Here is a 14,271-nt window from a genome sequence, read left to right on the forward strand (position 1 = left end):
AAATTCGTTAAGAACAGTTAGTACATTCCTTTTTACAATATCTTGATATTAAATATTCATATAAAAAAGAAAAGACTGTTTATATTTATTTCATTCAACTCGTCATTGATGTATTTATCAGGGTGTAAAAATAGTTTCAAATCGTCAACTGTAAACAACATTCTTTAACATTATATATATATTGGATTTATACAATACTGCCAAGCTCTAATTGTATAATTTCAACGGTTTTGCGCCATATTGTCAAAGACATCGTGCAATAAGTAACGCGTATAATTGCTTATCGTTAGAATTGATCTGCATGATATTTTTGCCGGAAAAGCGCTCTTCCGACTTATATGATTCTAATTCTTTATTGTGATGTGTTTCTTATTTGTTTGCAATATGTATTTTAAGCAGTTAGTTTTTTAATATAAAAATAATGAAATAAATAAAAACACTCCATGGTGTAAAATGTAATCACGTCAAACGGCATTTAACAACATCCTTTAAATCACGTCTAAATGCTGTGTTCATAAAGGCATAAATGATCGGATTGGCAACGTTATAGAAGAAATACATATAAAATATCAATATATTATACGGTATTACTTGATGGGCCATTAGCCAGGCTGGTAGAAATACAACAATAAACACTGCAGTTACAACAAACAACATCCCGGCTGTCCGTATATTAGCAACTAGACCTCTCTCTCTTATTGTCATTTGACGGTTAATTTCCGTTTTTTCGGACTTTGGTCGTTCTTCTAGTTCACTATATGGCTCTAGTTCAGTTTTGACGCAGCCATTTGTAAGTAAGGCACGCGTGTTCAGGTAGGATGCGGCATGGTCCTTACACGATGAATACCCGCTGCTTTGGTAGCGCATGCGTCGTCGACGTGCTCGACGTAGCGAGACAAATCTGTATACCATTATGTACAATATAACCACAACGACTATCACAATAATAAAGAAACTAGAATATATTTTCTGATATGTTTCAGTAAAGGTATGATTGAAAATCAGCCCATTTGGCTTGCAAATGCCGTCGTACATCAAAACAGATTTCGTTCGGTTGCCCCGAGCTGATGTTTCGGTTGTATTAAGTGAATATACACTTTCAGACGAAATCCATTTGCTTTCTGGCACGAACATAATTCCATCATTATTTTCTTGCTTTGGCACTTTTAGCCAATGTTTTTGTGCATGAAGCGTTGTTCCATTCGTATACAGTTTTGACATTCTATAATACACCCCGAAGTTGAGAGCTGTTATAATTCCAAGCATAAAAGCAAAGCTTGCCAGGATCATGATGATGAGTTTTGCCCTCCGAGTAGTCAGAAAGTGTGTGAATGGAAGGCAGATACAGAAATACCTGTCTACAGCTATAGCCATCATAATGAAAGCAGAAAATGGTACATTGGAAGTTATAAGAAACATATAACACTTGCATAAAATATCATACTTTATGAAATAGTCCATATATTCTAAGACAATGGTATACGGGATGATTAGAACACAAGTTACTAAATCTGTACAAGCTAGAGTGATGATAAAAACTGTAGACGCCAATTTGTTTCTTTTTCGGACGTATACATATATCACAAGTGAATTACCAACGGTTCCAAGAACACAAAAGAAGGATAATATTCCAATGACGGCCATTAATAGTTCATGACTTTGTTCACTCGGTAGCGGGATTAGGTCTATCTTAGCAGTGGTGTTCACTGGGGTGTCAGAAGCCATCATTATGACGTAGTCTGAAAAAAAAAAAGAAACAATAACAGAACGTTATATAAAAATAGGCAAATTCATATATGATTTTTTTTTTAAACGTGTTAAATTCCAGTCTTATATATTACATAATTAAAATATATTTAAAAATATGACAATAAGTACTAAAATTCGTGTTCTGATTCCAATATACACATTGGCCTATTGCTTATGTAAACATCTGCTTCCTCAATACTTCGCAAACAAAACGCTTATGTCACATTTATAGGCTTTTGTAAAGAACAATAGTGTTTGTTCTATTAATACACACTCAAAATGAATGACGTAAAAATCTATATAAGGCGATGGGTCTCTGAGCTTGTATAATTTCGCGTAGCTAGCGTAAAAATATCGTATTTAATACAAATCTAAACTTGCGTGCATGCTCAAGGTATCCAGTTTCAAATTTAAAGGAGATATCAATGGAAAACAAAGCAATACCCTACAAATCAGAGGCTATACAGCCAATCGAAGAAAATAACTTTGACAAATACTTAAGATGTCAAAAGTTTGAATATAGCTGTGGGTTTGCCCATTCTATTTAGTTTAAATTGAAACAAAACCGTTTTATCCAACGATCTAACTACTACATACATGTTAAATATCACATGCAACAAATTGACAACTCTCAGTGTTTCTCTCTTGATGATAATCATGTTTTATTTATTCATTCAAAGAGTTGGAAATGTTTAACATTCAGCCTTTATGTCTCATATTGCGTTATTATCTTTTCATCAACACGGTTATTTCAGGAGGAAAGATGAAATAGCGACACTAACGGAAATACTGTTGACATTTTTTGGAAGAAAAAAAATGCTATTATGAAATGATATTCATTAATTTAATAACGAAACCAAAATGACAATGAGGAAAAAACATGCTATCTAAAAACAAATAAATGTTTGAATACACCCAGTACACTTCACCGTAGTAAAGGTTTTGATTTCAAATGCTAACTTGTTAAATAATGATATTTGTAAGGTCAATGCAAGCTCTTTTTAAAGCCGAATATATAAGTTTGATGGCATTGACATGACTTAATGATACGCGCAAGTGACACTGAAAGTGAAAACATGAACATGCCTTATCTTACAGAAGTTCACCTAGACATTCTCTATGGGTGTTAAAACATTGTCTACTTTCACTTTTAACACATACAATTACATAAGAGGAATATTTGTCTCTTTTGCGCTTTAGGAAGCTGTCTGGCTAGTTCAAATTGTTGCAATTTGACCATCGTTTCTGTAAGGTTTGAACAAAAATCCAATTTATTGTACACAGACAAATTGATTTGTAAGAGGTGTTTTGCGGTTATTTGAATGTATGTATGTATGTATTTCTTTGGACCTTGCGGTCAAGGATAATTTGTGAAAGTGCAAGCAATTATTTCCAACGGAGTCCTTTGTTTTTGCTGAAGGGACAGCACGCTGAAGAGACAGTGGTGGGATACAAGGAAGTCCAATTGCGATACCCTAGCTCTCTTTTGAAAAGACCCCTTGGTTCTTTTACGTGCTCGGTGTAAAGCACCGATACACGGGGTACAACTTTCCTGGGTTAAACCATTACTGAGTACACCACTTTTCCAAGCACTTCCCTTTAAATACCGAGCGTCAGGCAAGGGAGCTACTTGTACCAACTTTGAACGTCTTTTGGTATGACGCGGCCAGGGATCGAACCCACGACCTCCCGCTCCGTAGGCGGGTGCTTAACAACTAGGCCACGGAAACGGTATGTACCAATAGAAACGTCATTTATTTTACATCTAAATGTACCTATATCGATATAGGCTTTTGCAGATTTTGTGAACTGACGGCCAGTTTTTAATGCTGTTTTATACTTATTGCCAAACACGTATCAAATTAAAAATGAATATCTTTTTCCAGAACATTGCATATACTATAAGACATTGAAAATGAACAAGTCTGCTAAAAACTTATGCATGTACTTCATCATTACAGGTCAACGTATATTTGTTTCGGATTATGTCGTTTGTTTGTACGATCAAATGCAACATTGTAATGGCCCATCAACGAGATATTCATATGTGAACGCATGCCATAGTACCCGGATAACATTGACAATACTGGTAGAGCATAGTAGTTCTCAATAAATTAACTCTTCTATAACTAAAGATTTAATTCAGTGACGGATATATATGGAGGGAATTAATTATATTTTTCTCGGTAAAATGACTTGTTCGCTGCTAGAAATAAGTGTAAATGAACGAGTCTAAATCATTGAACTTATTTCAAGACATACATATATGTATGGGTTTATCAAACTGATAACACTTCGGAGGTAATATTATGTGTAAACACAACCAATACGTGCTATTAATGTACATATATGAAATTGTCAAGAATCCTCACAATGATTTTGCAAATACAGATTATTGTCAAGAATCCTCACAACCGTTTTTTAAATAGACATTGCCTAGAATCCTCACAACCGTTTGGTGAATAGACATTGCCTAGAATCCTCACAACCGTTTGGTGAATAGACATTGCCTAGAATCCTCACAACCGTTTTGTAAACAGATATTGTCTTGAATCCTCACAACCGTTTTGTAAACAGACATTGCCTTGAATCCTCACAACCGTTTTGTAAACAGACATTGCCTTGAATCCTCACAAACCTTTTTGTAAACAGACATTGCCTTGAATTCTAACCACCGTTTTGTAAACAGATATTGTCTTGAATCCTCACAACCGTTTTGTAAACAGATATTGTCTTGAATCCTCACAACCGTTTTGTAAACAGACATTGCCTAGAATCCTCACAACCGTTTTGTAAACAGATATTGTCTTGAATCCTCATAACCGTTCTGTAAATAGAAATTGCCAAGAATCCTCACAACCGTTTTGTAAATAGACATTGCCTAGAATCCTCAATACCGTTTTGAAAAAAAACATTGTCAAGAATCATCACAACCGTTTTGTAATAAGACATCACAGAGAATCCACACCATCGTTTTGTAATTAGATATTGCCATAAATCCTCACAACCTTTTTGTAACTAGACATCACAGAGAATCTTCACCATCGTTTTGTAAATATACATTGCCATAAATCCTCACAATCTTTTTGTCAATAGACATTGTCAAGATACTTCACGATCATTTTGGGTGCAAACAAATAATTGATTTTGCGTAAGAAAGCAAGATTGCACATTACCCCCAAATCGTGAATATATGTATGTATCGTTTAGTTAAAATGCATCGTTTTTCCGGACAGTTAGCTGAACGCGCAGTCACTAAAACATAAATAACAGAAAGAAGCCCTTTTTGTCTCTTTCACTCTGTAGCGAGATAGAATATGAGTTATTTCCTTGTCACGACCTTCGGCAAGTACGTACGACGAATCATGTCTTGAGTAAATAAAAGACAAGATTCCATATGTAGGGTTAAATCAAACTCATACTGTTTTTACTTGAACATTGTCAGAAACAGCCTACGATTATTTCAAAATGTTAACAGCCTTCAAATTCATTCGCACAAAGCTTAAAAACATTCATACGTGCAACTACGAAATCAATCATTACCATACCAGCGGACAGGCATTGCATCCATTCCACTGTCGTGTATCGTTGTTTATTGACGTATTTTATCCCAAGTCCTCCAAAACCTCTAGAAAATATCACGCAAAACATTCTGTTGATTACGAATATATGCACAACTGACTCAGTCGTTCATTGAGTTCATCAATTGGATTTTACATTTCTACCATTATTTGTAGATTTGAGACAAAGTGCAATCTTTCAACTTAAAAGTTTCAAGAATATCGCAATCCACTGGTATCACCGATACATTAGAAACGCAATTATTTCAAGGATGTAATATACCGGCGGAATTGACTTGAGATTCGTATCGTTAATGTGCACAATAAACCATTTCATTCAAAATTGCAGTATTATACAAAATTGAAAAAAACAAATGTCTACAAGTTACAACTGGTTTTATGGAGTTGTGTGATTGTGTTTTAGGTGCGATGTTACTGCGATGATTCTTGCGGCATAAGACAAGTTTGGTGGCATTGTTTTCAATGTATACAATGCATTTTTTAAACATTTTGGAATAGTGGTTGACAATGGATTCTCGGATGACAAGCCTAGTAGCCACAACTTAGATCAATACACTGTTCAAATGCACAAGATGAGTACAATTATTAAAGCTCATATCATACATAGTGATGATGAGGTCATGTAGTCTTGTCGAACTGTTTTATTTTAACCTCGAGATTAATAATACGACATTTTGTCAACAAATGTTCGACTTTTTCACCTATAAGTGGATACGATGACATTAAATTTGCCGACGAATCAGCTGAAATATGTTAAGAAGATTTCACAAATTTGAAATCTACAAGATGTTCAACTCGAGGTGTCGATATTATTATGTCGACTCATCCAGTATATGAGTGATCTTGTCGTATTATAACTCGTCAACTTGACATTCAACAGGTCGACATGACTCTAAAAACATGTCGTTGTATAACTAATCATTTACTCATAAAAAACAAGTCGACAAAGCTACATGACCACATCATTAGTGAGTACAATATACGCAACATATTAATTGTAAGGAAAAAAGTGATGAATCCAATCCGAAAAACTTTGAAATATTACAAATCCATCATTACTTTTTAAATATTTTTACAATCTGCATAAAAACTCAAAACTCTAACCTAACTTACATAATTGTACTTACATTACACACATTTTGTTGGAGTGGAATGACAAACAACAACGTAGTTTGCAAAAGCTTTCCCTAATCAGCTTGCGAAATAGTAAAGAAATGTAACTGTCTACCTATATTATGGTTTACAAACAATTACCATACTTATTGTGTGTTTAATGCATGATATATATAAACGTCACGAGTGATCGATATCTCTTAATGAAGTATTTATTCCTAGACGACTTTTCAATGATAATTGTTATTATACTACTTACATCAAATAATAAATCAGACGATGATTCTTCAAATCAAATAGCACAAAAAACCCATAATGTATCACGTTTGTTCAGTATATATTACATATTCGTGTATGCATTTCGGTGAAATATTTTTGTTTTCAATATCATTGTTTTCACTGCTATTTCCACAGTCCCTATATTCTTTTGATCTCGTATTGCGTAACATTTCGTTTACTCAGCCGGGATGAATTGCACTGAACACATAATAAACTGTTTAGATTTTATCTCGATGAAAAATCAAAATGTATTTCTGCTCACTGTAAATTGATTGTTCACTCATGGTTGCACCTATCGTGAATGTATTGCTTTCTGTTATAACTCGGTGCCTCAAATGTTATACAGAATTTGTTAAAAATATAACTTAATATATTTACTTGATATTTAACGTAATGCCGCTGAGATGATATTTTTGCACAAATAATTTGTGTAAGGTCATACTGTCATACTTTAACGTATAAACACGACTTATTTTATCTGATTTAGATACGATCATCTTACAATAATTATCTGAAAGTGGATTTTGCCATTTGCCGTCATATTCAGTTTAAACCTATCGAAGTTTCAATCTTGATAGGAATTAGGTGATAATTGCGGAAAAGGTTTCTGTGATCTATCGATATTTCATCAATAAATATGCGTCAAGGGTGGTATATTTCACAAAGGACAACTAATCCAATATTTCACTTTTAAAATATCTGCTTTGAAATATTTATTTCGTGATTCCCGCACAATCTTTCCCGATGTTAACGTAGCGTAATGTTAGCAATGTGGGTATTGAGGTTTTATATTAACAAGGAAACAGGCAAAGCATAAACGTATTTTTAATCAATATATTATAAGGTTTAAATCATTTTACTTTAATAACAACAAAACCCTCATGATTTGTGTACAGATAAAATGTATTACACTTTACAAATGCTTTTTTATAAATTAACTGGTAACCGATTTACTCGTAAAAATCCGCCGAAAATCATTAATATTTAATTATATGTTATCAAAACAGAACACAAATCATACGCTTTTTGTTTCGATAATTTAAAGTCCAGTAAAATAAAAAAAAAATAAGGCATTGAAATATAAAAGTAAAACATTTGCTTCATTTACATTGTGCGCCTTTCAAGCAGTGATTCGGTTAGGTTATTCAACTGCTTTAAACCAGTGAGGTAGGATATTAACAAACATTTAGGATTGCTAAAATTCACAGAAAAATGATAAAAATGTGTTATTCTTCTCTAGCCGGATGAAATTATAAATAACTTTGCAAAGGTCTTTGTTAATGTTTGCGTGAGAGAACATAAAATGGTCACAATGCCAAAAGCCTGTGTATAATTGATTATCTGCCACATATAATGACGTATATCAGATGCGGTCGTATTTTCAGATATTCAAATTAGCATATTATTCTCCATATGTAAGAATTATCATAGAAATCTCATGAGACAACATAAGCTTTTTGCAAGACAGCAAGCGAGAAAAATGGAAGGAGAGCATGTAATTCGTGTTTGCGTTGGTTAACGGGTTCAAACATACACAACGCAAACTGTCCAATAATGAAAACTTCAATAGCTAATACTCCTTAGTATCAGATAGGTTTTCATGATAGTAGAGGTGGCTGGATATATTTTATTCGTCTGTATGATAAACAAGATTTTATTCAACTGTTATCATCTACTGGAATGAATGTTTATCAATAAAGGTTGGGTTACTCAACTTGTATACTTAAGCGAAACCACATATGTATACTTATGTGTGAGCACTCATTGTAAAATATTCGTTTATATAATTGAGCCAAACTCTGGTTGTCATTTACTTTAAAAGGAATAAAAGCATGATATATTCTCAAATGTGCTGGTCAAATCGAAAGTATTATACATCTAGTTATACAGCTTTAAAAAATAAGTTTTAAATATCACAGATTTTAAAATTAAAAGAATATAAAGTGCTAGTTCCCTTTAAGTATACTTTGCGATATATTTAAAAGTTTGTGCATGTCGTTTCAGGCATTATGTACAAAATAACGCTTCAATAATGAATTCGTAAGATTGATATTAGTTTCAAAAACCAATCATTTGTTAATACCTAATAATGGATACCATCTGGTTTTTGCTGATGACTGGGAAATCGAGATCAATTATGCTGAAAAGAAATACGTGTTTGTTTTTTGTATAATGATCCTACGGTTTATACAATGTATCAAATAAAGCGATACTTTTTAGTTCTTTTAACCGTTAAATCTATAAACCAGATTTGAATGAGGTTATTAATATACATAGAACAAGGCAAGACAATGAGAAAATGAAAATTCCGAATGACTTTCTTTACAATCGTTGTAAAAAATAGAATGTACATGTACTTATAATAAGATACTATTTCATTTCATATGTTTGAAATATCTTGCAACACAATACAAATTTATTGTACCGTTCCTGTTACGAATATAGTGGGACAAAAATGTATGTCATTGTGATTGTGTTTCGGATGTTTTCATTCGCTTGTGTCAACTTGCATATTAGAAATAATCGTGTTAAAATTTGTTTTCATAAATCTGTGTCATTTGTAAGACGATTTGTTATAGCTGTGTTATTAAAGATATGTATTTTTAAGATTTGTCATAATTTCTGAACTATTTGGAATGGCAGCAGTGTTGTACACATGTTTTCTTTCCGTTTGTAGTATTTTGCACAGACATTTATATCCACCGTGTTATAAAATATGCTTTTATAAACATTTGTCATGAAGAGATATTTCTAAAAGCCATCTTATAGAATACATCAACATTGTCATATATTTTATTATAAACGTTTTCGTCGGTTAGAGACATTGCAAAATAGGTAACCTTAAATGCAGACAAATACAAAAAAAAAGTTTTTTGTAACACCCTGTATAACATTATAGTATAACATTGTACCATAAATCCTTGGATGATCTCTGATCTAACAATGTCATCTTATTAATAATTTTCAACTCCCACTGGCACATCCAATGACTTTAACAAACCCGAGACAATTGTTGAGTAAAAGGTTCGTAACATCGGTTATTTAACATCAGGAAGAACCATCGACACTCTACAAGGAACGCTGTAAGCTGCCTCAGTTGCAATACGTTTTAACAAAGCAACTATACAGTTGGCATTCCGAAGAACCCAATATCGGAGAAACGTTCATTGTAGAAGACAAGTTGTGTCAGTCTTGCACACTATTAATGGTATTGAAAATAACACTTGTTCGTTTGTTATTGTATATTTATACTTAAAACATAAATATTTCCATAATATATTCGTTAACAAACAAATGTCTTTGTACTAAACGTTACTCGCTCATGTTTTTGCAAAATGCAATTTTTGGTATAACGATATAAAGTGTTGCAAATCATTGGGAGTGTCAAAACTTAGGATCACTTGAAGTGAGTCCATTTCTGATAATATCAACAAACATTTAACTGCATCGACACTAATTCAAGCATTCTAAATATTTATTCAAATGCAACCTGTTTCGATAAAAACTATGCTAAACTTTTGTCCGTCCTTCGTATTTCAAATTTAAGAAATTGATAGTTTCATCGTAGCGCTGCTGTAGAGTTTACAGCAAAAAGAGAAACATACGACTTGACATGTGATATGATATATGACGCTGTGTTTCAATTACATAATTTATGGTTAAAATATTGGCTAATATTGCCGCAAAACACAAATGACACGATCCATCTGTTACAATGCACATTCATCTCATACTTTTATTCGAAATCATCCGTATAAAATAGTTTCGAACTTGGATAGCTGGCACTTAGTGTTAGGGTTTGTGTATTTTATTAAACAAGAAATTTTAACATATGATATTTAACCATTTTAATACGATACCTTTTAATTTCCTATGTAAACAAAGTAATTCTAACTTACGTAATTCATTTTTTTATGAATAATGTAGATAGAAATTGTATTACCCATAAATTTCTGATGATGTGAGCTTGAACTTTGCCTTTGGTCAGAGCTGTTGGGGGTAAGTTTATTTCATTACAATCATAATTTGATTATTAAAATATAACTTAAACGAATCCATTCGTTTCACGTCGTTCAAGTTTTATCAATATTTATTCGGGAACTGTTGTGCTTAGTTTTAGTATTGAATAAACCAACAATATGCCTGTTATAAAAAACAGATATACTTACCCACAAATATGTCATGTACTCAAGCGCAGGCCAAACAATGAACGTACATATTGGTGTCTCTCAATAACTATCATAGTTTGTTACTTAAAATGTAGCCCTTGTAAACTTTTGCTATTTCGTATCACCAGGCATTTCGTTTCATTGCTTACAACCATTGAAGATCGGGCCTTGTCTCGGAAAGTTCCAAAGATTCTTTTTCAACACGTCAAGTCTGCAATGTGAAGTGTTCGGATGGGGTGGATGTTTTGGTGGCCAGAATAATTTCGAAACCTATGACAGCTGCCTCCGGGAGTGCGCATGCGGCTTGCCTCAAGATGGCGGACCCTGTTTTGGCTCCTAACCAAGTTGGTTCCACGAAGATGGCACTTGCAAACAATTTGTTTGGCGCGGTTGTGGTGGAAACTCGAACAGATTTGATTCAAAATTTCATTGTGCGAAACTATGCTTGTGATAGTGAAGCTCTTTAAATTGAAATGTATTTGTTTAACCATGATAACAAATGAAATTTATTATCAGTTTCCCATATTTGTGTCTAAGAGTATATTAAAGTTTACCATCGCACATTAGTTACATTATGGCTTGACCCCACTGTGACACCATCACATCTTAAAGACTGTTTAAATACAAATATTAGAGGAACACAGTTATATGAAATGATGTCCGGGTGCGATACCCTAGCTCTTTTTGAACATACCAATCGGGTCTCGGTGTATGGCACCGATACACAATTTTTATAGGTTTAAACCAGTACTGAGTACCACATATGACACCAACTCTTTTTATTCCGAAAACCATGCACGGGAGCTACTGGTCCCGCATTTCAAAACATGTTGGTATGATGCTGCTGATGTTTGAAACTACGATATTCCACATCTCCGCGGCCCCTTGACAGGTGCGTTGATAACTCATAACATTGACATATGTGTCAACTGACGCGTGTTTGTCTGACTCAATAGCTAGAAATCATTAAACACATCGTGATATTTCAATGTATTTTGTTAATTGAACAATGTTGTCATTTTTAAAATTTAAATCATATTATTACTGACATATGCATTATGTGTGGGGCATACCATGCAAACAGATTGCAAAAATTGTTATGACCGATAAAACATTTTCGAAAAAAGGCAGTTTTGAAATTAGAAGTAGTAGACACAAACTTAATTTTTCTGTAATACATCGGGGATCTCGAATCTGTATATTTTATTTTGACGTTGAATGTAAGCTAAAAAAACGTCGTAATAAGCATTTGGAATAAGAAACCGTTGGTTCTTTTCTTGCATATGAACCTTTATAAAACAGCATTACCTTTAGAGAAAACACATAATAAATTCCATTCAGTTCTTTTCGACAGTTTATTGCATTAAAATATATTTAATGTAAACACCAAAAACACATACAAAGCCACTTGGTTAAGACATTAAAAGATATAATAAAGCACACAAGATGTTCACCTTTGGAAGAGCATAAATATGAAGCTCAACAGTTGCACAGTATGGGTGCCGCATAGAGTCCGTCCTAGCAGAAAGATGAAGGTCAATGCAACAATCACAAATTTCCTCGAAAGGTATGAAGCAACGCAAACAACGTTATAGCAGAACAATTTAATATATATATTCATATATATATATTGAATTTATTTATGAACTTCAAGCCAACAAATTCAGATGCAAATCATGCATAAATTAAGGTCAAAGTGTCATTTAATTAATCAATTATTATTGTTTATATCTATAGGTAATTATGTTCTTTTGGAAAACTATTAGGAACACTTAAAATTGTCATTATCACCCTCATAGACATCACCTTCATCGTCATCACCTTCATTGACATCACCTTCATCGACATCACCTTCATCTTCATCACCTTCACATGAGCACATGCTTTTCCTTACAAAAAATGTTTTAGTATTTAATTGTCAACTGACAAGCTCCTTCAACGGAAATTGTTTATGCTATCAAATAACGTACATTTGCATTCCAAGAAAGATGAAATCAATATGCTTTTATACCATTAGCTGAGGTAAATGTAGCAAAATGTAAAACAAAGCAGGAAATGATTCCCATGTACTATTTGAAAGAATGACAACTGAAAAAGTTTAAAAGCAAAATCAATCTCCTTTGTATTATCAGGCAATAAAATTACCTGGACAAGCCAGGTAGCCAGATCATTTAGAAATACAATGAATCAGTTTAAAAGCACGAGGCCAAAACCAAACAAAAATTGAACTAGATGCGCTGAATCACAGACATATTAATCAATAAAACAATCAAGACATACCATAAACAAATCATTACAGACATGTCATAAATTAATTGAAACAGATTTATTAGCAAATTTTGGGCTACCGCCATGGAACACCGGTGATCATTTGTAGTTCAGACTTGTTGATTAGTACTCAACCTACCACTTACCCAAGCATTTATCGAGACTAGCAATCTCAACATCATAATCCTAAACAGGTCTGGCACAATCTATAGACAATGAATTATAAAGCTAAACAAGTTATATCAGCTACAAGTAACTTTAAGTATTCGGCTACTTAATAAATACATAAACTGCAGACAAATAGAAGTCATCACAAACCAAATCTTATATACAACAGAAGGATGATGACTCAGAAAAGTGCCCGAAACACCTATTTAATTAAATATGTTAAAGATACAAAATGTCGTTTACGTTCATAACTTTTAGGTTATATCCTACTCACATGTTTAAATCCGATTTGAGTTGATAAAAGAACAAACTTTGGTATCTGGATGGAAGACCGGCTGAATCACAGGCATTATCGAAAATACTAAAACTGCAGTGTCTGTCACATTGAAACTGCGCCTTGTTGCACTGCTGCAAGTGATATTATAACATAAAAACCATTCAGACAATGTCAATTATCTCTTAGAATTTTGGGGAGAAACACTGTGCAAAGCACTTTAAGATCGCATATATATCTTGTTCATATTGGCACTTAGAGGATATTTTTTACAGGGCAAAACAGAGAGGATGTTGCTTTAAAAACAAAACATTCTCACTGATGTCTCGTTGTCAACGAAGTTCTTAAGCTCTGTAAATATTGTGGTTTATTACTTACTTTTATATACAAATACCACAAAGGACTTGTTAGACACCCTTTTAATAACATTTTGTATATAGCCTTGCCTACAGTTATATAGTTGTTTAAAGAATTCCGAATGTTTTTTTTTGGTCAAAATACAGCCATTTCGGTCAAATTGGGAAATATTATTAACTTCAGAGCCAAATGAACTTCATAACGATGTTTCATCTGTAAATCTTAACAGAAGAAAAGTGTCCACATGTCACAAGCAATCTTTATTCTATGTCGGACCCTTTAAAACGTAAACTAGCCCCTTCATCCGACCGAA

The 14,271-nt window shown here is 33.2% G+C and overlaps 1 protein-coding gene across 1 annotated transcript in view; it reads right to left on the bottom strand.

The window, feature by feature from the left end:
• Positions 1–442: 442 nt before the first annotated feature.
• LOC128202924 (cholecystokinin receptor type A-like) overlaps positions 443–14,271 on the bottom strand; it is a 59,369-nt gene continuing 45,540 nt past the window's right edge. The window contains exons 2-3 of the mRNA XM_052904107.1: positions 1,227–1,739; positions 443–1,070 (exon numbers count right to left, since the gene is read on the bottom strand). Of these exons, the coding sequence (XP_052760067.1) occupies positions 460–1,070; positions 1,227–1,728 (1,113 nt within the window). The 5' untranslated portion in view covers positions 1,729–1,739 and the 3' untranslated portion in view covers positions 443–459. The remainder of the gene's footprint in view (positions 1,071–1,226; positions 1,740–14,271) is intronic.

This window comes from Mya arenaria, chromosome 9 (genome assembly GCF_026914265.1).
Source record: "Mya arenaria isolate MELC-2E11 chromosome 9, ASM2691426v1".
NCBI classification, from domain to species: Eukaryota; Metazoa; Mollusca; class Bivalvia; order Myida; family Myidae; genus Mya; species Mya arenaria.